This window comes from Symphalangus syndactylus, chromosome 5 (assembly GCF_028878055.3).
Source record: "Symphalangus syndactylus isolate Jambi chromosome 5, NHGRI_mSymSyn1-v2.1_pri, whole genome shotgun sequence".
NCBI lineage: Eukaryota > Metazoa > Chordata > Mammalia > Primates > Hylobatidae > Symphalangus > Symphalangus syndactylus.
Window position 1 is genome coordinate 65,502,552 of NC_072427.2, and position 26,952 is coordinate 65,529,503.

Consider the following 26,952-nt stretch of genomic DNA (forward strand, 5'->3'; position numbering starts at 1 on the left):
GAGGAGCTCAGGGTGGTGAAGAAGTGAGGAGCAGCAAGAGGCGGGCGGTGGGCGGGGCTCTGGTTGCCGGGAAACTGTGCAGTCACGTGCCCTGAGCATTGCCCCTCCCCTCCCGAGGGCCGGGTTGATACCTTGCAGATCCAGGCTTCCAGTCCCTGCTTGGATAGGGAAGTCGTTTCCAAGTTTCCAGTTCACCTCCTCCACAATTGTCTCTGCCGGTGTTTGTCTTCTAAAAATTTCACCCCTTCGTTACCCAAGTTAGAGCACTTCCGCGGCTTCTTTCCTTACTCTCCCAGGAGACCCATGGTCTCATTCATCAAATTATGAAGCTTTCCTTCATTCATATAGTCAATAGATACCAAGCTCCTGCTGTGTTCTAAGCATTGTGTTAAGCGTGAATTTAAGACACATATGACTTGATATAAGTCCTGGAGATCCTTACAGCTTAGTAGTGTAGGAAGGGGGTCCGCCATGGAGGCATAAAAGTTTACAAATAACAGTAAACAGTGATAGCCGGGCGCGGTGACTCACCCCTGTAATCCCAGTACTCCAGGAGGCCGAGGCGGGTGGATCACCTGAGGTCAGGAGTTCGAGACTAGCCTGGGTGAAATATGGTGAAACTCTGTCTCTACCAAAAATACAAAAATTAGCTGAGCGTGGTGGCACATGCCTGGAATCCTAGCTATTCGAGAGGCTGAGGCAGGAGAATCACTTGAACCCGGAAGCCAGAGGTTGCAGTGAGCCAAGATCGCACCACTGCATTCCAGCCTGGGCAACAGAGCAAGACTCTGTCTCAAAAAAAAAAAAAAAAAAAAAAAAACAGGGGAGATTATAGAGTATATGATAGAAGTGTGGCCAGAGTACATAAAGGAGAGAGTGGTCATAAGAAGTCTGTGTCAGAATGCTTTGTTGTTGTAGTTGTTAAAGGAGATGACCTTTGATATCCTTCAGGGGATAGATACCAGCTTGTTCATTGAGATCAACCCCTCCCCATCCCCAACTTCCAGTATCAACACCAGTTACTCTCTCCCAAGAAACACGTGATGAAAGACATCAGCCAACCATCAGTAGAAGTAACTTGGCTGAGCAAATAGTTTTCACTCCAGCCTGGGTAACAGAGCAAGACTCAGTCTCAAAAAAAAAAAAAAAAAAGAAAACAACAACAACAAAAACAACACAGTTTTAGGATTACAGATGTGAGCCACTGAGCCCGGCTAAAACACAATTTAAAATTCAGTTCCTGGCCAGGCTCGGTGGCTCATGCCTGTAATCCCAGAATTTTGGGAGGCTGAGGGGGGTGTGGATCACCTGAGGTCAGGAGTTCGAGACCAGCCTGGGCAACATGGTGAAACCCTGTCTCTACTAAAAACACAAAAATTAACTGCGCGTGGAGGCACATGCCTGTAATCCCAGCTACTCAGGAAGCTGAGGCAGGAGAACTACTTGAACCCAGGTGGCGGAGGTAGCACCACCATACCCGGCCTGTAATCCTAACACTTTGGGAGGCCAAGGTGGATGGATTGTTTGAGCCCAGTTTGAGACCACCCTAGGCAATGTGGCAAAACCTCGTCTCTACTAAAAATACAAAAAATTAGCCGGTCATGGTGGCACATGTCTGTCGTCTCAGCTACTAGGGAGGCTGAGGTGGGAGGATCACTTCAGTTTGGGAAGCCGAGGCTTCAGTGAGCCAAGATCGTGCCACTGCACTCCAGCCTGGGTGATGGGAGTGAGATCTTGTCTCAAAACTTGTTAAAATTTTAATTTAAATTTAATTAGCCATATGTGGCTATTGTACAGCACATGGCTAATGGTGACCCTATTGTATAGCATAGGATTGGAGAATATTACGTAGTTCACAGAACCTCAAGGTGGGTGGAGAGTCAGGCTTTAGGTCTATACAGCCAGGAACAGTATCTGAATCTCACTGAGACTGCTCAGGGAACACCCCACAGCCACTGAACATCTATAGCTGGCATTATTCGTCAACTGGGTACTTGACACAAGAACCTCCCCCACTGTTGGCCTCCCAGATTAGATGCCTCCAGTGCTACCTTGTTAGACACGGATTTCACACTGGGCCCTGCTTCTGCGGCTGTGTACCTCTGAACCAAAGCCTCTGTCTAAGAGATACAGCCCAGGTCAAATGCCTATGTCCAAGCTGTAAGAGAGTGTGGGAAGGCTCTGGCTTCTACCTCTTGGGGGCAGTAATGTAATGTGAGAAATTCCCCACCCAAAAGAAGGGTGTTCGGAAGATGCTGGATGTTTATAGAATATGACAAATGTCTACCCTACATGGTCTATGCCAGTGCTTCTCAAGCTTTAATATGCAGAAAAATCACCTGGGGATCATGTTAAAGTGCAGATTCTCATTTAGTAGGTCAAAAGGGGAGGAGGAACAAGATTCTGCTATGTTTTCTGTCTCCACAGTTTTGCCAGGCACTAGTCCAAGTATTTTACTTGAATTAACTAATTTAATTCTCCCACCCCAATCCTATGGAGCAAAGAGGCTAGCTAAGAAGACATACTTTTCTTTTGGATAAGGTTCTGCTCTCACTGTAAATATCTTAATGAAATGACACACTTGAGAGATGATGTCCCTCCTGTGAAGTAGTTTGGTTCTAACATACCCCACGATCAATGGAAAATTCTACCTCTTATTTCTGGAGGTAGTCAGGAATCAGACTTTTCAGCATACGGAGTTCTGCAGCTGTGAATACCTCAGCTGCAGTCCCTCAGTTAGTTTGGTGAGACTGATGACTTGAAGAAGGAATTTAGCTAAAAAAGATTTCCCTTTCTCCTCTCCAGAATACAAATGCCTAGGATAAGAATTAGACTCTTTTCTTTTTTTTTGTGGCAAACTAACATTGAAATGCCTCCTTATTTGGAAGAATCCCACTCTGGATACCAAAGAGGGTTAGATTCTTGGCCAGGCACAGTGGCTCACGCCTGTAATCCCAGCACTCGTAATATAAAAATTAGCCAGGCGTGGTGGCGCGTGCCTGTAGTCCCAGCCACTCAGGAGGCTGAGGCAGAAGAATCGCTTGAACTCAGGAGGCGGAGGTTGCAATGAGGCGAAATCGCGCCACTGCACTCCAGCCTGGGCGACAGAGCAAGACACCGTCTCAAAAAAAAAAAAAAAAAAGAAAGAGGGTTAAATTCTTCCATCTCCAGGCACCCTGGAAGTGAGGGCTCAGACCAATGAGGTTTGGCTGATGGAAGTCCTCCCCTGCAGGACTCTTAATCTTGGGAGAGGGACACAGAAGCACAGGGAGATTTAGGGGTCTCCAAGGGGTGGCAGGGCTGCAGGAAAAAGGGTCCTTTGGCACAACATAGTGTCTTGTGTCTACTGCATCCCAACTGGGTTTCTTCTCTGACATGCCTGAAGCAAGGCTCTCAAAAGGCTTGGTTTCCCTTGAGTTGGCCCTTATTCTGAGCCTATTCTCCAGTTGTCTTGTGAATTCTATGAGGCACTAATATTCTTTCCATAATTCCATCTCTGATGAAATTTTTATTTTGCACTTAAGAACCCTCGCAATGGCCGGGCGCGGTGGCTCACGCTTGTAATCCCAGCACTTTGGGAGGCCGAGGCGGGCGGATCACGAGGTCAGGAGATCGAGACCATGGTGAAACCCCGTCTGTACTAAAAATACAAAAAAATTAGCCTGGCGTGGTGGCGGGCGCCTGTAGTTCCAGCTACTCGGAGAGGCTGAGGCAGGAGAATAGCGTGAACCCGGGAGGCGGAGCTTGCAGTGAGCCGAGATTGAGCCACTGCACTCCAGCCTGGGCGACAGAGCGAGACTCTGTCTCAAAAAAAAAAAAAAAAAAACCCTCGCAATATATCCTCTGATCTATTTGCAGTTTTAATCTCAGGATGGAAGCATATGAGAGGCGAATGGGGATCCCTAATCCTTCTCATGCTGTTAGGGGGAAACACAGGTGTGAACACATTGCTTCTGGGGTGCTTGTGTGTGTTTTAAATACATATATAACAATCTTACTGAGATATGTCACCTACTATAATATTGACCCTTTTAAAATATACAAAACAGTGGGTTTTAGTATATTCGCAGAGTTTGGCAATCTTTATTCTGGTTGTTAGTTTTTGTTTTGTCCTAAATAAAGCTCCTTTCAAGCGTTTCTTCAGACCCAAGGGACTACTCGGAATTTACACGACCTACTCCTGTCATGGCCTTTACACGGAGCAATTCCAAGGGTTTCCTTTATCAATAACGTCGTATCTCCCTAATAGGAAGACGTCTGAGTAAGGTCACTTATGGTGAGACATTTACAGTCTCTCAACTCTACGCTCACCCAATTCACCTCATTTAACTCGAGTAGCTCACTCATTCGCTCACTCACCGCAGACCCCGCCTCGGGACTGGACCTCCCTGATTCGCTGGGGCCGAGTGACGTCCTCAGATCGCGACCCTGGGAGTGGAGTGGGGGCCGCGTGGTTATGTGGCTGGGCGGCTGCGGATGGCTTAGGGTTCTCGGATGTTGGCGCTGCGACCTTCGGCGCCCTAGCTTTACCAGGACTTGGAGTGGCTATAAGGGCCCAATGGCAGAAACAGTGTCTACCCAGGTTGGGACAGCGGGCGGGCTGAGGGCTCCGCATCAGCAAAACGGTGACGCTGGTGGCGACGCGAGGGTTGAGCCGTCCCCCGGGCCCCCGAAGCCGGCTGGCCGGGAAGTGGACCCGGCCCCATTAGGCGGGGAGCATCCCTCGGCTGCAGCCCCGGGCCCGGGCAAACATAAGAAGCGGCGGGGCGCAACCAGGGAGCGTGTCGTGCCGCCCCCGAAGAAGCGGCGGACCGGGGTGAGCTTCGGTGATGAGCACTTTGCAGAAACCAGTTTTTACTTCGAGGGCGGCCTGCGTAAGGTGCGGCCCTATTACTTTGACTTCCGGACCTACTGCAAAGGTCGCTGGGTGGGCCACAGCTTGCTGCACGTCTTCAGTACCGAGTTCCGAGCTCAGCCCCTGGCCTACTACGAGGCCGCGGTCCGGGCGGGCCGCCTGCACCTCAACGAGAAGCCGGTGCAGGACCTCAACGTCGTGCTCAAGGTGGAGTCCTGATGGGGCTGGCCAGAAGCGGGCGAGGAAAAGGGGCAGGGTTTTGTTTTGTTTTTTAGGCTTAGTAAAGCAGAGGTACTGGATTAAAATCATGGCAATTCTAAAGCGTTCTCGCTTTCATTTGGAACACTCTTTTAGTCCGTTTCCCACCTCCGCAAGTGGCCAGCGTCTCTGTGCTTCAGGACTCAGCCTGTTTATCCTCTTCCTCAAGGCAGCTTCCTTGTTTCCAAGGGACAGAAGTTGGAATTCTCATAATTCCTTTAAACACCGTCTTGTGGCAAGGGCACTGATCACTTTACCCTGCGTTGTAGATCTCTGTGCAAATAGTAATAATACGGGCTATCATTTATGTATCTTTACTGTGTGCTGGGCACAAAGTTAAACATTGTATGTCCACTAACGTCTAATTCTAATGACAACCTTGTGAAGTAGGTATTGCCACTCCATTTTACCTCTGAGGAAACTAAGGAAACTCACAGGAGTAAGGCCATAAACAGTGCCACTACCAAAGCCCATGTTCTTATAACTATTACTTAAACTATTTAACATAGAGCCTGATATGTTAATAGAATTGTGAGATGTCAGGGATAGAGACTAGAATTGTTTAGCCCAGTGCTTTGACTCCTTTAAAATTCCATCACAGGTATGAGGTACCAGACACCCCTGTCAGAAGTAACACTGTTTACCTGTCAGTAACACTGGTTTACCATGGTTGTGAGTGGAGAAAGGGCGATTACAGCATTTGGGGAATAAATGGTTTTGGAGTAACTTGTTCCACTGATCAATATATCATAGATTGACGAATACCCTCTCCTATCCTATCTAAAAGCACAGATCTGGTCTAACCCTCACATTCCCCAGGAAACAGAGACCCAGAAAAGATAAATGACTTGCCCAAGAGCATGTAGCGAGCCTATGGCAAATCCTGGTCTAGAGCCCATATCCCTGGACTTAAGCCTTAGTTTTGTTTGTTCAAGATCGTGATAAGTGATGATTTATGGAGGTTTTTTCCTCCATTAAAAAAATTTTACCTTGATTATTATTATTATTATTTTTTTGAGACAGAGTCTTGCTCTGTCGCCCAGGCTGGCGTGTAGTGGTGCGATCTCGGCTCACTGCAACCTCCGCCTCCCAGGTTCAAGCGATTCTCCTGCCTCAGCCTCCCAAGTAGCTGGGATTACAGGCACGTGCTACCACGCCTGGCTGATTTTTGTATTTTTAGTAGAGACAGGGTTTCGCCGTGTTAGCCAGGATGGTCTTAATCTCTTGACCTCATGATCCACCCACCTCAGCCTCCCAAAGTGCTGGGATTACAGGCGTGAGCCACTGCACCCGGCTAAAAAATTTTACCTTTAAAATACCTTTATTGTAGAGAAAATACAATTAGCAAAACCAAAAAACATTCATAATCTAACCACCCAGAGATAACACAGTTAACATTTTTGCATATGTCCTTCCAGTACTTTTTCAATGCCAGCTATCTGCCTGGGTCTGTCTGTATTTTTACAAAATGAGATCACACTCTGCACACTGCTTTTTCTGCCCAAGATGTGCTTTCACCATTTTTCCATGTCAGTAAGGAAGAGGGGAAGCTGGGTATGAAGTTGACTGATTACAGGCTGCGGTCCCTAGGCTAACTTATTACTATGTCTTTGACAGGACAATGATTTCTTGCGGAACACAGTGCACAGGCATGAGCCACCAGTCACAGCAGAGCCCATTCGCCTTCTAGCTGAGAACGAAGATGTCGTGGTTGTAGACAAGCCTTCCTCCATTCCCGTCCACCCCTGTGGCCGCTTCCGACACAACACAGTTATCTTCATCCTAGGCAAGGAGCACCAACTCAAGGAGCTACACCCCTTGCATCGGCTTGACCGCCTTACCTCAGGGGTGCTTATGTTTGCCAAGACAGCTGCAGTCTCTGAGAGAATTCACGAGCAGGTTCGGGACCGGCAGGTGAGTCAGGCTTTTGTATCCTACAGGCCACTTCTTGGGCTTACGAGTGCTCTGTGTCAAAAGGGCATCATGGAGTTCCGAAGTGGTCCTTCATATTTATCTGGCCATCCTTCCTACCTTCCTACCTTAAGGCATGTCAACACCTAAAGTGCCAAATGCAGGATATCTCATGTTTCCAAAAAAATCTTTAGAAATGGCATACACTGCCTCTCTTAGTAGTTTGCTATTTTGAAGCTTTAAAATGCTGACAAGGCCAGGCTCACACCTGTAATCCCAGCATTTTGGGAGGCTGAAGTGGGAGGATAGCTTGAGCCCAGGAGGTTGAGACCAGCCTGGGCAAAATAGGGAGACCCCGTCTCTACAAAAAAAAAAAAAAAAAAAAAGGCCAGGCGCGGTGGCTCGCGCCTGTAATCCCAGCACTTTGGGAGGCCGAGGCAGGCGGATCACGAGGTCAGGAGGTCGAGATCATCCTGGCTAACACGGTGAAACGCTGTCTCTACTAAAAAAAATACAAAAAATTAGCCAGGCATGGTGGCTGAGGCAGGAGAATGGTGTGAACCCGGGAGGCAGAGCTTGCAGTGAGCCGAGATCGCACCACCGCACTCCCGCCTGGGTGACAGAGTGAGACTCCATCTCAAAATAAATAAATAAATAAATAAAACTTATCCTGGCCTGGTGGCACATGCCTGTGGTCCCAGCTACTTGGGAGGCTGAGGTAGGAGGATCGCTCGGCCGTGGGAGGTTGAGGCTGCAGTGAGCCATGATCGTGTCACTGCATTCCAGCCTGAGCTACAGAGCAAGACTCTGTCTCAAAGAAATAAATTAACATAAGAAAATAAAGTGCTGACAGGCTGAGCAAGGCTTTTAAGATTATAGAGAGAGCCTGCTTGGTGAAAAGATTCTAGATATAGTTGGAAAAGGCTTGGGTAGAAGAGTTTAATGGTAATGATTGTTGTCCTGAGACTTGTAATTCTGAGTCTGAATCATAATACATTTATTGAGTGCATACTGTATACCAGGCTTAGTATCAAGCACATTAGAGCCTAACTTACTGAATGCTTATCATGGCCCAATGAGGTAAATGGTTTTCTTTTCCTTTCTTTTCTTTTTTCTTTTCTTTTCTTTTTTCTTTTTTGAGATGGAGTTTTGCTCTTGTTGCCCAGTCTGGAGTGCAATGGTGTGATCCCAGCTCACTGCAACGTCCGCCTCCTGGGTTCAAGCGATTATCCTGCCTCAGCCTCCCAGGTAGCTGGGATTACTGGCATACACCACCACGCCTGGCTAATTTTGTATTTTTTAGTAGTAGAGACGGGGTTTCTTCATGTTGATCAGGCTGGTCTCGAACTTTCGACCTCAGGTGATCCACCCGCCTCAGCCTCCCAAAGTGCTGGGATTACAGGCATGAGCCACCGCACCCAGCTGATAAATGCTTTTCTAATTTCACATTTTCTAGATGAGTTAGTAGGATTTAGAGGTTAAGTAATGTACCCAAGATCGCAAAACTGGCAAATGGTAGAGCTGGAGTTTGAATCTTCTGATACTGGTCCTTATCACTCCACAAAGGGTTTGGACTCCATGAATTTAGGCTTTGTACTGACTTTCTCCCTCTTCCCTCCTATGTAGCTGGAGAAGGAGTACGTGTGCCGGGTAGAAGGGGAGTTCCCCACTGAGGAAGTGACCTGTAAAGAACCCATCTTAGTGGTGTCTTACAAAGTAGGGGTGTGCCGTGTAGATCCCCGGGGCAAGCCCTGTGAGACAGTGTTCCAGAGGCTAAGCTACAATGGCCAGTCCAGTGTGGTACGGTGCCGGCCACTCACAGGCCGCACACACCAGATTCGAGTCCACCTTCAGTTCTTGGGCCATCCCATTCTCAACGACCCCATCTACAACTCAGTTGCCTGGGGTCCCTCCCGAGGCCGGGGCGGCCACATTCCCAAGACAAACGAGGAGTTGCTACGGGACCTGGTAGCAGAGCACCAGGCCAAACAGAGCCTGGATGTGCTAGATCTCTGTGAGGGTGACCTGTCCCCAGGACTCACAGACTCTACAGCCCCCTCCTCAGAGTTGGGCAAGGACAACCTGGAAGAGTTGGCTGCAGCTGCCCAGAAGATGGAGGAAGTAGCTGAGGCAGCCCCTCAGGAGTTGGACACAATAGCCTTGGCACCAGAGAAGGCAGTTGAAACAGATGTCATGAATCAAGAGACAGACCCACTCTGTGCAGAGTGCCGGCTGGTGCGACAGGATCCCTTGCCCCAAGACCTTGTGATGTTCCTACATGCCCTACGCTATAAAGGGCCAGGCTTTGAGTACTTTTCACCAATGCCTGCCTGGGCACAGGATGACTGGCAAAAAGACTGAGGAGTGTGGCCAATGGAGGGATTGCTTCTTGGGTTGTGACAAGGATGGGCTATAGGGCAAGAGCTGACCCCATGGGCTGGTACTTGGGGTTTCTATAGGAGTGAGGTCGGGCTTCTAAAGAGACCTGCTTATACTTGCTACCTCCTTCCAGTGGGAATTTGGAGACTTTTTGGTTTGTAAATATATCCCTTTTTCTAACATCTTTTGTGTCTGGTTTTCTTCCTGCTTTTTTATTATTGATGTAAAACACACATCACATAAAATTAACCACTTTAACTGTCTAGGCACAGTGGCTTATGGCTATAATCCTAGTACTTTGGGAGGTAGAAGTTAAAGGATCACTGGAGTCCAGGAGTTCAAGGTTAAAGTGAACTGTGATTGTGCTGCTGCACTCCAGAGCCTGGGTGACAGAGTGAGACCCTGTCTCTTAAAAAAAAAAAATTAACCAATTTAAGACCTACAGCGTAGTCACATTTAGTACATTCACAGTGTTGTACAACCATAACCTCATATATTTCCAAAACATTTTCATCACCCCAAAAGGAAACCTGTACCCATTAAGTAAGTGGTCACTTTCCACTCCCCCTCCGCCAGCCTCTGGCAACCACTAATCTACTTTCTGTCTGTATGGATTTGCCTGTTTATTCTGGACATTTTATATAAATGGAATGATAAAACATGTGACCTATGTCTCTGTTTTCCTTGGCATAATGTTTTCAAGGTTTATTCAACTTGTAGCGTGTATCAGTACTTCATTCTTTTTTTATGGCAGAATAATCTGTTGTATGGATATACCACGTTTTGTCTATCTGTTCGTCAGTTGATGGACATTTGGGTTGTTTCCATCTTTTCGTTATTGTGAATAGTGCTGCTGTGAACATTGAATATGTTTTCAGTTCTTTTGGGTATATACCTCACAGTGGAATTGCTGGGTCATGGTAATTCTATATTTAAATTTTTGAGAATCCACCAAACTTTTCCACAGCAGCTGAACCATTTTACATTGCATGCGTAGGGGTTTCAGTTTCTCCACATCTTCACCAACATTTGTTTTGATTATAGTCATCCTAGTAGGAGTGAAGTGGCATCTCATTCTGGGTTGTTAGTCTTTTTGTTGTGGAGTGTAAGTGTTCTTTATATATTCTAGATGTGAGAATCTTAGTAAAAAGACTAACAGCCTAACTTAAATATGGGCAAAGGATTTGAATAGACATTTTTCCAAAGAAGATATACAAATGACCAGCTAGCATATGAAAAAAAAAAAAAAGCTCAACATTATTAGTTACCAGGGAATGCAAATCAAAACTGTGGCATTAGTATAAGAATAGACATAGAGCGAAGGAATAAAATCAAGAGTCAAGAAATAAACCCATCCATCTAAGGTCAATTGGTTTTTGACAAAAGTGCTAAGACTGTTCAGTGGGGAGAGAATAGTCTTAAACAAACGTCTTTTTTCTTAAACAGTTCGTGCTGGGAAAACTGGGTATTCACATAAAAAAGAATAAAGTTAGACCCCCACCTCACATATACAAAAATCAACTGAAAATAGGCCAAAGGCAGTGGCTTACACCTACAATCCCAACACTTTGGGAGGCCGAGGCAGGAGGATCCCTTGAGGCCAGAAGTTTGGGAACACCCTGGGCAACACAGCAAGACCTTATCTCTACAATAAATAAATAAATTAGCTGCGTGCGATGGTGTGCGCCTGTAGCCCTAGGTACTCAGAAGGCTGAGGCAAGAGAATTAGTTGAGCCCAGGAATTTGAAGCTGCAATGAGCTATAATGGTGCCACTGCGTCCTAGCTTGGGTAATAGAGTGAGAGTACTTCTCTAAAAACAAACAAATGAAAGAGCAGAAAACAGATCAAAGACCTAAAGAGAGCTAAAACTATGTAAGTCTTAGAAGAAAATACTGGGGTAAATCTTCAAGACCTTAGATTTGGCAGTGGGTTCTTAGATACAACACCAAAAGAATAATCAATGAAATACAAAATAAATAAATTGCACTTTATCAAAATTAGAACTTTTGCAAAGCAAAAGACACCATCAAAAAAGTGAAAAGACAGCCTACAGGATGGGAGGAAATTCCAGAAGAGGAATAGTTGGGTATATGGTAATACTGATTTATATTTTTGGAGGAGCCTCCATCCTATTTTTCATAGTGGTTGCAGCATTTTACAATCCTACAAACAGTGCACAAGTGTCCGATTTCTTCACATCCTCACTGACACTTGTCATTTTTTTCATTTTTTGATAGTGTCCATCCTAATGGATGTGAGATTATATCTCATTGTGGTTTTAATATACATTTCTCTGATGATTACTGAGAACATCTTTTCATATGCTTGTTGGCAATTTTTATATCATCTTTGGAGAAATGTCTATCCAAGTTCTTTGCTCGTTTTTTGATTTACAGTTGTCTTTCAGTATCCATGCATGATTGGTTCTAGGATACCTCCACCTTCATCCCAAGATACCAAAATTCACAGATGCTCAAGTCTCATATAAAATGACATATTATTTGCATATAAAAGTCCTCTCATATACTTTAAATCATCTCTAGTTTATTTACTGTACATAGTAAATGCTATATAAATAGCTGTTATACTGTGCTGTTTAGGGAATAATAAGGAAAAAAGTCTGTACATGTTCAGTACACATGCAACCATCCATTTTTTTTTCCAAATGTTTTCAATCTAGGATTTGTTGAATCCACAGATGCAGAATTTATGGACATGGAGGGCCAACCATATTTGATTTTTTTGTTGTTGAGCTGCAGGAGCCCTTTATGTATTCTAGATATTGACTCATTATCAGATATATGCTTAGCACATATTTTCTCTTATTCCATAGGTTGCCTTTTCACTTTCTTGATTGTGTTCTTTGATGCACAGAAGTTTTAAAGTTTAATACAGTCCCATTTGTTTTTTTGTTTTTATTTTATTTTATTTTATTTTTTGAGACAGAATCTCATTCTGTCGCCCAGGCTGGAGTGCAGTGGCACAATCTTGGCTCACTGCAACCTCCACCTCCTGGGCTCAAGCATTTCTCCTTCCTCAGCCTCCCGAGTAGCTGGGACTACAGGCACACGCCACCACACCCAGCTAATTTTTGTATTTTTAATAGAGATGGGGTTTCACCACATTGGCCAGGCTGGTCTTGAACTCCAGACCTCAAGTGATCCACCCACCTTGGCCTCCCAAAGTGCTGGGATTACAGGCGTGAGCCACCGTGCCCGGCCAGAATTGTTTTCTTAATTTCATGTTTAATTATTTATTCATTGGTAGTGTATAGAAATATGATCGATTTTTGGCTGGGGGCAGTGGCTCATGCCTGTAATCCCAGCATTCTGGGAGGCCAATGGGGGGATGGATCACCTGAGGTCGGAGTTTGAGACCAGCCTGGCCAGCATGGCGAAACTTCACCTTTACTACAAAAATTAGCTGGGTGTGGTGGCATGCGCCTGTAGTCCTAGCTACTCGGGAGGCTGAGGCAGGAGAATCACTTGAACCCAGGAGGCGGAGGTTGCAGTGAGCCAAGATGGTGCCACTGCACTCCAGCTTGGGTGACAGAGTGAGATACCATCTCAAAAAGAAAAAAATGAAATATGACTGATTTATGTATGTATGATTTTGTACTCTGCAATTTTGCTGAATTTGTTTATTAGCTTTTTTTCTGGATTCTTTAGGGATATATATTATATAATATACAAATTATACTATATGTTTTTTATACATATATAATCCATGTCATCTGCAAATAGAGATAATGTTACTTCTTCCTTACCCATTTGGATGCCTTTTGTTTCTTTTTCTTGTCTAATTGCTATGGATAGAACTTCCAGTACAATGTTGAATAGAAATAGCATAGGGAAAGTGGGTCTCCTTGTCTTGCTCCCTATCTTAGGCAGATAGTTTTCAGTCTTTCACCATTGTGTGTGATGTTACCTGTGGGCTTTTCATAAATGCCCTTTACCATACTGAGGACGTTCTTGCCCTGCATTTCTTTTCTTTTTCTTTTCTTTTTTTTTTTTGAGACGGAGTCTCGCTCTTTTGCCCAGGCCAGAGTGCAGTGGCGCGATCTTGGCTCACTGCAAGCTCCGCCTCCTGGGTTCATGCCATTCTCCTGCCTCAGCCTCCTGAGTAGCTGGGACTACAGGTGCCTGCCCCTGCGCCCAGCTAATTTTTTGTGTTTTTAGTAGAGACAGGGTTTCACCGTGTTAGCCAGGATGGTCTTGATCTCCTGACCTTGTGATCTGCCCGCCTCGGCCTCCCAACGTGCTGGGATTACAGGCGTGAGCCACCGTGCCCGGCCTTTTTTCTTTTTTTGAGACAGAGTCTCGCTCTGTCGCAAAGCCTGGAGTGCAGTGGCAGTGTGTCGGCTCACTACAACCTCCGTCTCCTGGATTCAAGCAATTCTCTTGCCTCAGCCTCCTGAGTAGCTGGGATTACAGGCGCCCACCACCACATCCAGCTAATTTTTGTGTTTTTTAGTAGAGACGGGGTTTCACCATGTTGGCCAGGCTGGTCTTGAACTCCTGACCTCAGCCAATCCACCCACCTTGGCCTCCCAAATTGCTGGGATTACAGGCGTGAGCCACTGCGCCTGGCCCTTGCCCTGCATTTTTGCTTGTTTCTTGCCCTGCATTTCTGCCTGGACAGCCCTTTGACTTCTGCTCAGGCAGAAACCTTTTTTTTCCTGTTCCTTCTGTTGTACACCTGTCATGTATTTCCTATTTCATTGGAGTACTCATAAAGAGAACCATGGATTTTTGTTTTCAGGTAACTTCAGGATGAATAACAAAGGCTTATTCATACTGAATCCATTGCCCTTGACCAAAACATATGGAGCAGAAGTAGTGTAGGCGGGGAAAGCAATTGTGTTTATATTCTTTTAGTGGTTCATATTGGTCATTAACCACCTACTACATGCCAAACATTATTTATTGCTGGGATACAGAAATGAATGGCTGGCCCCTGCCCTGTTAGAACACACATGATGAAATGTGCAAGTACAAAGGGAACCAGTGGAAATATGATATAATTCTGTCTGGAAGTACTAGCATAGATTTCCCAGAGAAAGAGGCATTTAACAGTGAGTTAGAATTTGCCTACTAGGGATATAAGAGAATTCCAGATAGAGGGGCAATTTGAGAGAAGGCAGTCATATTCTAGAACTCAAAAAGGCAGAGGAGGAGACACCCAAAGAGCGTGTTTAACCCTGGGGCTCTAGTATATGTCTCCCTATGACTTACTATTGAAGCCTTTTTTTTTTTTTTTTTTTTAATTTGAGACGGAGTCTTGCTCTGTTACCAGGCTGGAGTGCAGTGGCGCAATCTCAGCTCACCGCAGCCTCCACCTCCCGAGTTCAAGCAATTATCCTGCCTCAGTTTCCTGAGTAGCTGGGACTACAGGCGCACACCACGCCCAGCTAATTTTTGTATTTTTAGTAGAGACAGGGTTTCACCATGTTGGTCAGGCTGGTCTCAAACTCCCAACCTCAGGTGATCCGCCCACCTCGGCCTCCCACAGTGTCGGGATTACAGGCGTAGGCCACCGTGCCTGGCCTACTGAAGCCTTTCAGTGGCTTGTATATCACACCAGTGATATGGGATTCTCATGGATCTGAGTATTTGCTCAGCTTCAAGAAAACCCTATCTCCATTCCATGAGCCAGCCAACTCTCTTTATCACTGAGACCCTCCATAACTCAGGAGCTGTGGGCTCCTAGGACTGGGAAGAATCAGATATCCAATAAAATGAATTCATATGGCAGATATTTGAGAGCCAACTATGTGCTGGGTTCACATTAGGCTCTGGGTATATAATGGTGAGTAAGACAGATATGGTCTCCACTCTTATGAAGTATACAGTCTGAATGTCCAGCACCATGTGGGAAAGTAAACAGTAAACAATATGGGAAAGTAAACAGTAAACAATGTGGTAAATGTTCTGTGTGACAGGAGAAGGAGGGAGGCACACATAGTGTGATTCCTTCCAGGATCCCAGGGTTCTGAATGGGAGCTTTAGCATTTGCCCATTTTCCATCTCACCTCTTCAGTTCTGAATTTTACCCTCTCTAGTGCTGTTTATCCTATTCTCATTATTTCAGAGGTTCTTAAGCTAGAGACACATGGATGGGCTTGAGAGGATCCCAGGATCTCTTGAAATTTTATGTAAAATTTTGTATATGTGTGTACTTTTCTGAGGAGAGTCTATATATTAATTTCTCAACAGATCTTTTAAAGCTGCATTGTCCAATGCTAGCCACATACGGCTATTTAATTAAAATTAAATAAAATTTAAAATGCATGGGAAGCCGAGGTGGGTGGATCACTTGAGTCCCGGAGTTCGAGACCAGCCTGGCCAATATGGTAAGACCCCATCTCTATGAAAAATATAAAAATTAGCCAGGCACGGTTGCATGTGACTGTAATCCCAGCTACTTGGGAGGCTGAGGCAGGAGAATTGTTTGAAGCTGGGAGGTGGAGGTTGCAGTGAGCCGAGATCGTGCCACTGCACTCCAGTCTGGGCAACAGAGTGAGACTGTGTCTCATAAAATAAAATGCAGGCCGGGCATGGTGGCTCACGCCTGTAATCGCAGCACTTTGGGAGACTGAGGCAGGCGGAATGCCTGAGCTCAGGAGTTTGAAACCGGCATAGGCAACATGGTGAAACCCTGTCTCTACTAAAAATACAAAAATTAGCCGGGCGTGGTGGCAGGTGCCTGTAATCCCAACTACTTGGGAGGCTGAGGCAGGGGAATCGCTGGAACCCAGGAGGCAGAGGTTGCAGTGAGCTGAGATCACGCCACTGCACTCCAGCCTTGGCTACAGAGCAAGACTCTGTCTCAATAAAAATAAAAATAAAAATAAGCCAGGCGCGGTGGCTCACACCTGTAATCCCAGCACTTTGGGATGCCAAGACGGGTGGATCACGAGGTCAGGAGTTCAAGACCAGCCTGGCCAAGAGGGTGAAACCTGGTCTCTACTAAAAATACAAAAATTAGCCGGGCGTGGTGGCAGATGTCTGTAATCCCAGCTACTCAGGAGGCTGAGGCAGAGAATTGCTTGAATCTGGGAGGCAGAGGTTGCAGTGAGCTATCATGCCACTGCACTCCAGCCCAGGGACAGAGTGAGACTCCGTCTCAAAATAAATAAAAATAAAAATGAAACAAAATGCAGTTTTTCTGCTGTATTTGCCCCATTCCCAGTGTTCAAAGCCACTTGGTCTAGTGACCACCATATTGGACAGCACAGAAATAGAATAGTTCCATCACCTAGCAAAGTTCTATTGGGTGCCATTGCTTCAAAGAATCTCTACACAAGAGTTCCTAACTACAATTACTCCACTAGTCTGCAGACGCCTAAAAAACAGGGTGTGTGTGTGTGTGTGTGTGTGTGTGTGTTCTTCTATCTTGCACATACTAATCAAGTAATTGGTCTCTCTGTGTCAATTAAATGCTGTGCTAGTTGCTAGTGTGTCCAGACTTGGTTCCTTCTGGTGGGTTCTTGGTCTCCCTGACTTCGAGAATGAAGCCGCAGACGTTCTGGGTGAGTGTTACAGCTCTCAAAGGCGGCACAGACCCAAAGAGTGAGCAGCAGCAAGACTTACTGTGATGAGCGAAAGAACAGTTTCCACAGCATGGAAGGCCACCCCAGCGGATTGCCGCTGCTGGCTTTTGGAGAGGGTGGGGGTTGGCCAGCTTTTATTCCCTTATTTGTCCCTGCCCACGTCTTGCTGATTGGTCCATCTTACAGAGTGCTGATTGGTCCATTTTACAGAGTGCTGATTGGTCCATTTTACAAAGGGCTGATTGGTGCATTTACAATCCTTTAGCCAGACACAGAGAGCTGATTGGTGCGTTTTTACAGAGTGCTGATTGGTGCATTTACAATCCTTTAGCTAGACACAGAGTGCTGATTGGTGTGTTTACAATCTTATAGCTAGACAGAAGAGTTCTCCAAGTCCCCACTGACCCAGGAAGTCCTGCTGACTTCACCTCTCACTAGGATGTTAATACAAACCCTGTGACAAAGGTAGTACCTATAAGGAGCTCAGGTTGAATCTAGTTGGCCTTTGCTATGGTTAACAGCTGGCTGTTCCTTATTTTTTTTGAGATGGAGTCTCGCTGTTGCCCAGGCTGGACTGCAGTGGCATGATCTTGGCTCACTGCAAGCTCCGCCTCCTGGGTTCACGCCATTCTCCTGCCTCAGCCTCCCGAGTAGCTGGGACTACAGGCGCCCGCCACCACGCCCAGCTAATTTTTTGTATTTTTAGTAGAGACGGGGTTTCACCGTGGTCTCGATCTCCTGACCTCGTGATCCGCCCGCCTCGGCCTCCCAAAGTGCTGGGATTACAGGCGTGAGCCACCGCGCCCGGCCCAGCTGGCTGTTCTTGAATGTGTTTTTTATCCTTATAAAATGGTATCCTTTTGGCCGGGCACAGTGGCACATACCTATAATCCTAGCACTTTTTTTTTTTTTTTTTTTTTTTTTTTTTTTTTTTTTTTTTGAGACGGAGTCTTGCTCTGTCACCCAGGCTGGAGTGCAGTGGCCCGATCTCGGCTCACTGCAAGCTCCGCCTCCCGGGTTCACGCCATTCTCCTGCCTCAGCCTCTCCGAGTAGCTGGGACTACAGGCGCCCGCCACCACGCCCGGCTAATTTTTTTTGTATTTTTAGTAGAGACGGGGTTTCACTGTGGTCTCGATCTCCTGACCTCGTGATCCACCCGCCTCGGCCTCCCAAAGTGCTGGGATTACAAGCGTGAGCCACCGCGCCCGGCCAATCCTAGCACTTTGAGAGGCCAAGGCGGGCGGATTGCCTGAGCTCAGGAGTTCCAGACTAACTTGGGCAACACGTGAAACCCCATATCTACTAAAATACAAAATAAATTAGCTGGGCGTGGCAGCGTGCGCCTGTTGTCCCAGCTACTCAGGAGGCTGTGGCAGGAGAATTGCTTGAATCCAGGAGGCAGAGGTTGCAGTGAGCCGAGATCGTGCCACTGCACTCCAGCCTGGGCGAGAGAGCGAGACTCTGGCTCTACAAAAAAAAAAAAAAAAAAAAAAAAAGGCATCCTTTTGTTTTTATTTTTTGAGATGGAGTCTCGCTCTGTCGCCCAGGCTAGAGTGCAGTGGCACGATCTCGGCTCACTGCAACCTCCGCCTCCCAGGTTCAAGGAATTCTCCTGCCTCAGCCTCCCGAGTAGCTGGGACTACAGGCGCCTGCCACCACGCCCGGCTGATTTTTTATTTTCAGTAGAGACGGGGTTTCACCATCTTGGCCAGGCTGGTCTCCAACTCCTGACCTTCTGATCCACCCGCCTCGGCTTCCCAAAGTGCTGGGATTACAGGCGTGAGCCACCGCGCCCGGCCAAGGTATCCTTTTAAAACTTTTATTATAGCCGCCTTCCCTCACCCCTACTCTGGAGGTAACCACTATTAATAACTAAGGGGTCTCAAAGGGGTGGGGGTGAGGCAGGAGAACACGGTCTGGAGACAGGGAACCTAAGGCCATTTCACACTGACTTTCTAGAACTAAATTGATAGGAAAGCCCTAACTTTCCACTCCTAAGTAACAAAAGGACCAGAGGTTACTCCCTTTGCAAACCCTCAACTTTTGTGCCCAGCAGATGGGAAATTGAAGGTACCTCTGATTGGTTGCTTTTTGCAACCGATCAGATGTTTCCATAGGAGTGTGACCTTTGTAACATCACTTCAGCCTCTGATTGGTTGCTGTCTGCAGCCAATCAAACTGATTGCTGGGCAAGTCTTCTTTTGCATAGAAGTGCAACTTTGTAACTTCACTTTAGCCTCTGATTGGTTGCCTTTGCAACCATGAGGCGAACACCGTGGCCAACGGCAAACGTCTAGGGGCTATTTGGACCCGAGAAGATTCTGTATTGGGGGCCCTTGAGCCACTGCTTGGCCCACTCCCACACTGTGGAGTGTACTTTCATTTTCAGTAAATCACTGCCGTCATTTCGTTCCTTTCGCTGCTTCATTCTTTCCTTGCTTTGCTGTGCATTTTGTCCAAGTCTTTGTTCAAAACGCCAAGAACCTGGGCAACTTGCAGTCAAGACCCTCTAGCGGTAATGGGGAGGAGGGAAAATAATGATAAAAATTAAGGGTTCTCCTGCCTGTTTTCTATTCATAGATACACAAATCTATATGTATTTCCTTTAATAAAAATAAAAATGAGATCATGCAAATTGTTCTGCAACTTGATTTTTTGGATTTTTTTTTTTTTTTTTGAGATGGAGGCTCTCTGTCACCCAGGCTGGAGTGCAGTGGCGCAGTCTTGGCTCACTGCAACTTCCGCCTCCTGGGTTCAAGCAATTCTCCTGCCTTAGCCTCCGGAGTAGCTGGGACTACAGGCACACGCTGCTACGCCCGGCTAATTTTTTTTTTTTTTTTTTTTTTGTATTTTTAGTACAGACGGGGTTTCACCATATTGGCCAGGCTGGTCTCGAACTCCTGACCTCGTGATCTGCCCGCCTCAGTCTCCCAAAGTGCTGGGATTACAGGCGTGAGCCACGGTGCCCAGCCTTGATTTTTTTTTTTTTTTTTTTTTTTGAGATCGAGTCTCGCTCTGTCGCCCAGGCTGGAGTGCAGTGGCGCGATCTCAGTTCACAGCAAGCTCCGCCTCCCGGGTTCAGGCCATTCTCCTGCCTCAGCCTCTGGGAGTAGCTAGGACTACAGGTGCCCGCCACCACGCCCGGCTAATTTTTTTTATATATTTTTAGTAGAGACGGGGTTTCACCGTGGTCTCGATCTCCTGACCTCGTGATCCGCCCGCCTCGGCCTCCCAAAGTGCTGGGATTACAAGCGTGAGCCACCGCGCCCAGCCGATTTTTTTTTTAATAGCTGCATTGTGTTCCATTGTACTACAATCTATCTCCTGTTGCTGGAATTTTAGGTGTTTGCAGTTTTTCACTATTCTCAGGCCATAGTAAACATCCTTATATACCCTTCCACACTTGTAGCATAGTTTTTACAGGACAGTTTTTTAGTGTAATTATGGGGTCAATGGCTTTAAATATAAATAGGTAATAGGAAACTGCCCTCCAAAAAGATTATACCAATTTTCATTCTGTCTAGTCATGTGAGAGGCTGAGGCAGCTGAATGCAGCAACTGAAAATGCAGCTCGTCCAGCAGCTGCATTTTTCAAAGTTGGCATTGTTTCCAGTCAGGGGTTGGAACCATGGGTTTCCCTGAAGGTCTGTATCTTTTCATGGACGACCTAGACTTGCTTGAGTCAATCTTGCTTCCAAAGACTTTAGAGAAAATGGACTGATTTCAAAGCCTTTTTGAGGTTTGGATGATTGATCCTCAAGACTCACATATTCTAGAACATAGGATTATTGAAAACCAAAGATAGAAGCAGAGCAGCCATGGAATGTGACCAGTTTTTAGTTGGATAAGTTTACTGTGGTCCTGACGAGGTATCATCACCAAAGGCACTCATTCTGCTTAGAACACTGTCTTGTACATGGTGAACAATATTGTCTATGATTATGATTATTGTTTTCTTCCCCTCCAAGTCCTCTGTCACCCTCTTCTTTTCATTTGAAGTTTGTCCACGTTTTCAAAACTGCAACATTTTTGTCAACCATTCACTAGGTGAAAAGTTAAGAATTGCCTACTGAAATTAACACACACATAACCAATGACTCTACTTCTAGCTATCTACCTACAGAAACACTTGTACATGTGCCCCAAGAGACATATAAAAAGTCACAGCAGTGTTCTTGCAGCAAAAAACTGGAGATAACAAAAATATCCATCAATAAGAGAATGGATACCTAATTGTATGTTCAGACAATTGCAAACTAATCACCAGTGAAAATGAATGAATTATATGGATAAAACAGTGTCCAGTGACAGAAGTTACAGATGAATACATTATATAACATGAATACATTATATAAAATTAAAAAACAGACAAAACATATTTAAGACTACAAATATGTATAAATATGTATATTTGGTAAGAAAAACAAGAGAATGATTAACATGAAATTCAGAAAAGTAGTTATCCATGCCGGATACGGTGGCTCACGCCTGTAATCCCAGCACTTTGGGAGGCCAAGGCAGGTGGATCACGAGGTCAGGAGATTGAGACCATCTTGGCTAACACGGCGAAACCCCATCTCTACTAAAAATACAAAAAAATAGCCAGGCGTGGTGACATGCGCTGCAATCCCAGCTACTGGGGAGGCTGAGGCAGGAGAATCGCATGAACCTGGGAGGTGGAGTTTGCAGTGAGCCAAGATCGCGCCACTGCACTCCAGCTGGGGGCGACAGAGTGAGACTCTGTCTCAAACAAACAAACAAAAACTAGTTATCTTTTTTGTTGTTGTTGAGACGGAGTCTCACTCTGTCTCCCTGGCTGGAGTGCAGTGGCACGATCTCGGCTCACTGCAAACTCCGCCTCCTAGGTTCAAGTTATTCTCCTGCCTCAGCCTCCGGAGTAGCTGGGATTATAGGTTCCCGCCACCAGGCCTGGCTAATTTTTTGTTTTTTTTTTTTAGTAGAGACAGGGTTTCACCATGTTGGTGAGACTGGTCTCAAACTTCTGACCTCGTGATCTGCCTGCCTCGGCCTCCCAAAGTGCTGAGATTACAGGCGTGAGCCACTGTGCCCGGCCAAAGTAGTTATCTTTTCGGTGGGAGGATGCCTCCAGGAAGGGACACACAGGAAGCATCAAAGGTGCTGGTAATCTGCCACCTGCCAAGAGGGAAGGAAAAAAAAATTAAAATAATTAAAAATTTTTTAAAAAAAAGAAACAAAGGGGCTGGTAATGTTCTATTTCTCAAGCTGGGTTGTGTATATACAGCATTGCTTTTTTTTTTTCTTTCTTTTTTTTTTTTTTCAGAGACAAGGTCCTGCTCTGTCGCCCAGGCTGGATTGCAGTGGCACGATCATGGCTCACTGCAGTCTCGACCTCCCAGGGTCAAGTGATCCTCCCACTTCAGCCTCCTGAGTAGCTGGGACCACAGGCAAACACCAGCACGCCCAGCTAATTTTTGCATTTTTGGTAGAGACAGGGTTTTGCCATGCTTCCCAGGCTGGTCTGGAACTCTTGGGCTCAAGTGATTCACCCATTTGAGCCTGTTGAGTAGCTGAGAATATAGGTGCATACCACCACACCTGGCTAATTTTTAATTTTTTGTAGAGACAGAGTCTCACTGTGTTACCTAGGCTGGTCTCGAACTACTGGCCTCAAGCGATCCTCCCCAACCTTGGCCTCCCAAAGTGCTGGGATTACATGTGTGAGCCACTGCACCTGGCCTTATTATTGTTATTTTAAAACTGTACATGCATATTACATTACATATGTATGTATTGTATAATTGTGTAATACTATCAAGATAAAACTTTTAAACAACAAATATTAAAATATCTCACCTCTTTTTTTTAACCTTTGGTTATCTCTGAAATAGTGACTCTCCTCTTTCAGTCCCACTGCACAACTCTTCAAGATCCATCTGACCTTCACACAGCCGGTGGGTGCTACTCCAAAGTGCCTAGACCATGGGTCGTTTTCACCAGTGATGGAAAGATAGCACCATACACCTAGTATTTTGGAGACTATAATGATAAGCAATAATTAATAATTTGTAAAAATGGGCCAGGCACGGTGGCTCACATCTGTAATCCCAGCACTTTGGGAGGCTGAGGTGGGTGGATCATGAGGTCAGGAGATCGAGACCATCCTGGCTAACACGGTGAAACCCTGTCTCTACTAAAAATACAAAAAAAAATTAGCCAGGCATGGTGACTGGTGCCTGTAGTCCAGCTACTCGGGAGCCTGAAGCAGGAGAATGGCGTGAACCCGGGAGGTGGAGCTTGCAGTGAGCCGAGATTGCGCCAGTGCACTCCAGCCTGGGCGACAGAGCAAGACTCCGTTTCAAAAATACTAATACTACTACTACTAATAATAATTTGCAAAAATGACTAACTGCTTTAATTTGCCTTAGCAGATTCAAATACGACTCCTCCATCATAAAAGAACTGAGGGATCTAAAAGCAGTTCACGGCTTTGGAATTGTAGACCTGGCATGCTCTCCGACACAGAGAGACCAAGAACTTGCGTCTTCTATCTCTTCATTACCAAGACATCTAGACAAAAGGTTCTTGAAAATGTTTTAGTAATTCAAGTAAATAATAAGTGATGCAATTATTCTGGTTCTTTTTTCTTTCCAACATTCCAAATGTTGAAGTTAAAGTAGGTTAGGAATTTTAAAAGGAAAGTTTTATATCTGATCTAAATGCCAAATCTTCCAGAATCACAATTGAAGCAAAATTGCACGGATTAGTAATTTTATAAGCCAAGATACACCAGAAACTGCCAGTAAACTACAGAAGCTAGATGAGAGATATGAAATAGATTCTCCCTCACACCCCTCCTAAGGAACCAACCCTGTTGACACCTTGATCTCAGATTTTAGCCTCCAGAACTGGGAGACAATAAATTTTTGTTGTTTAAGCAAAATTTTTTTATTTTTTTTGAGATAGCCTGTCACCCAGGCTGGAGTGCAGTAGCATGATCACGGCTCACTGCAGCCTGGAACTCCTGGGTTCAAATGATCCTCCTGCCTCAGCCTCCCAAGTAGCTGGGCCCACAAGTGTGCACACCCATGCCTGGCTAATTTTTTTTTTTTTGAGGTAGAGTCTCACTCTGTCTCCCAGGCTGGAGTGCAGTGGCACAATCTCAGCTCACTGCAACCTCCATCTCCTGGGTTTAAGTGATTCTCCTGCCTCAGCCTCCTGGGTAGCTGGAATTACAGGTGCATGCCACCATGCCCGGCTAATTTTTGTATTTTTAGTAAAGATGGGTTTTTGCCACATTGGCCAGGCTGGTCTCGAACTCCTGACCTCAGGTGATCCACCTGCCTTGGCCTCCCAAAGTGCTGGGATTACAGGTGTGAGCCACTGCGCCCAGCCTCCTGGCTAACATTTTTAATTTTAATTTCATTTTTTGTAGAGACAGGGTCTCACTGTATTACCCAGGCTGGTCTCGACCTCTTGGCCTCAAGCAATCCTTCCTCCTTGGCCGGTCAACATGCTAGGATTACAGGCATAAGCCATAGCACCTGGCCTCAAAAAAGAATTTTAAAGCCTTGCATCTTGGGCTGAAATAAAGGTCACCTCTGATACTTCCTAGGTTATATAAAAAATGACTACTGACAGTCATTGAAAGGAGAGTTGATTGGAAGTGATCCTTTCAGTGAGTTCCCAGAAACCGACATTAAGGAACTATTTCAGTTTTTTTAAAGCTAAAAAATCAAAACAAAAAACATTTTTTCAGATGTCAAGTTTCTGTGTTATTCAATAATTTAAAAATCAGAATTCTAGGCCAGGCACGGTGGCTCACACCTGTAATTCCAGCACTTTGGGAGGCTGAGGGGGGCAGATCACCTGAGGTCGGGAGTTTGAGACTAGCCTGGCCAACATGATGAAACTCCATCTCTACTAAAAATACAAAAATTAGCTGGGTGTGGTGTGGCGTGCACCTGTAATCCCAGTTACTTGGGAAGCTGAGACGAGAGAATTGCTTGAACCTGCGTGGCGGAGGTTGCAGTGAGCCAAGGTCGCGCCACTGCACTCCAGCCTGAGTGACAGAGTGAGACTCTGTCTCAAAAAAAAAAAAAAGAAAGAAAAGAAAAAAGAAAACTATCAGAATAAACAACTGGCTAACTATCCATCACTACCTCAGCTTAGGATATACCATAAATTGTTATTCCCTATTTCCCTGTCTTTGGTATTTACTCATTCATCTTGGTTTTCCTAAACAATGTTACTAAAACTGGATTTCCGTTTTGCTCTACTGATCTTCAATATGAAAATGTTATTTAGTTTTCAGTTCAGTAGACATTCCTAGAAGCTGTTGTAGTATTTTCACACGATAGAGTGCATCTCAGGGAATGATTCTAGCAAAGAAAAATGTTTTGGGTTGGTGTTGCAGACTCAGAGTAGAATGCATGGATTCACTATGGAACCTCTCCAGACCCTGTCATCACTGTGTTCCCAGAGATGGTTCTCCAGTGGGAGAATCTAATGGTAAGGAACAAATTGACTTCACTTCTGTCATTGCCTGCCTCTCAAAACCAGTCTTTACAAGTCTTGGAGCCTGAGGTCTGGGTTTTTCTTGCAAGAGTTAAGAAATAAACTTTAGACGTGTCAAAAAAAAAAAAAAAGCCAAACCAAACAAAAACAAAGCATTGATTTCAATTCTTCCTTCAGAGCTATGTCATATAACGGCTGCTGCTGACACACACAGCCTGTCTGGGCTGTGGACCAGTTTATTATTTCATAATAAACACTGGCCATTGATTCCCAAAGAACCTTATTTTCAAAAGAGGGAATTGGTCCTCTTAAAGCTGGCCCCACATAATGAAGACTCATTACCTGACACTCCAATAGTAAAAGAGCTGGAATATCTTGGTAAGATATTTATGCAACAGTCCTTTCCTGTGGTCTTCCAGAGGTTAAGGTGTCCTGCAATAGTTGAGGATAGTACCTGCAAGGAATAACGTTGGTGTTGGTAGAGAAAGGTTTCTTTGAGCTGTGGTTTGTTGAAGAATTTGGGGAGTTAATGGAGATCTCTGTAGGCGAGAGCATCCACCTCTGTAGACGAGGGCATCCATCCCTGTAGATAAGAGCATCTTGTCCGAGTCTTGCAGTTGCAGCTGCTCCAGTAGATGGCGCCTCTAACTCTTTTCCTGTCAGCTTCTGACAAGCTTCTCTTTCCGTTTCTAATTGAAGTATTTCTTTTTCTTTCCCTTGACTTTTTTTTTTTTTTTGAGACGGAGTCTCGCTCTGTTGCCCACGCTGGAGTGCAGTGGAGCGATCACGCCTCACCACTGCTTCAACCTCCGGGGCTCAAGCGATCCTCCCACCTCAGTCTCGCAGGACTACGGGCGCTAGCGACCACACCAGCCTTTTTTCTTTCTTGTCTTTCTTTCTTTTCTTTCTTTCTCTTTTTCTTTCTCTCTCTCTCTTCTTTCGTTCTTTCTCTTTCTCTCTCTTTTCTTTTCCTTCGGCAGATTCTCCCCATGTTGCTTGGGCTGGTCTCGAACTCCGGGACTCAAGCAATCCTCCCACCTCAGCCTTCCAGAGTGCTGGAATTACAGGTATGAGCCACTGTACTCAGCCTAAAAAAGTGAGTTTTCAACTCACAATTTTTTTCTTTTTTTTTCCTCTATATTCTGCCAGTACATTTCATTTTAACAACTTCTACAGCTGAAGATTTTCCTTTGAAAAAATAATCTTCCCAGCCCATGCAGCACGCCGTCCCATCCAGCAGGGCCAACATGGTGATGTTGCGGGACAATCAAAAGATGGAAGAGACCGAACAGAGTGAGTTCAGGAAAGGTCTTTATTAAAAGGTGACCACCTGGCCCAGGAGGACTAGCGTCCAGGAAAGTCTGAGCTCCAGACAAAGAAAGTAGCCACATTTTAAGCAGTCAGTGGCCAGGCGCAACGTGATGCAGGAAGCGTACTTACTCAAGCGAGAACAAAGACAGTTGATCAGCCTTTTACATGTATCTATACTACATGTTCCA

General features: G+C 45.5%; 1 protein-coding gene across 2 annotated transcripts; it reads left to right on the plus strand.

Moving 5' to 3' along the window:
- The first annotated feature begins 4,415 nt into the window (after positions 1–4,415).
- RPUSD2 (RNA pseudouridine synthase domain containing 2) lies at positions 4,416–10,069 on the plus strand. 2 transcript variants are annotated; one of them, XM_055278708.2, is made up of 3 exons: positions 4,416–4,879; positions 6,731–7,027; positions 8,651–10,069. In XM_055278708.2, exons 1-3 carry the CDS (start codon positions 4,457–4,459, stop codon positions 9,383–9,385), a joined length of 1,455 nt encoding a protein of 484 aa, XP_055134683.1. In that variant the 5' UTR covers positions 4,416–4,456; the 3' UTR covers positions 9,386–10,069. The 2 variants fall into 2 exon arrangements, with proteins under 2 accessions (XP_055134683.1, XP_055134682.1); XM_055278707.2 differs by having other exon boundaries at positions 4,417–5,062.
- The last annotated feature ends 16,883 nt before the right edge of the window (positions 10,070–26,952 follow it).

What these genes read in the sequence shown, in the direction of transcription:
- RPUSD2 (XM_055278707.2), top strand. Translation starts at nt 4,457, where the DNA reads ATGTGGCTGGGCGGCTGCGGATGGCTTAGGGTTCTCGGATGTTGGCGC. An exon ending in ACCTCAACGTCGTGCTCAAG is followed by an intron (nt 5,063 to 6,730) that starts GTGGAGTCCTGA and finishes TGTCTTTGACAG; the next exon opens with GACAATGATTTCTTGCGGAA. An exon ending in AGCAGGTTCGGGACCGGCAG is followed by an intron (nt 7,028 to 8,650) that starts GTGAGTCAGGCT and finishes CCTCCTATGTAG; the next exon opens with CTGGAGAAGGAGTACGTGTG.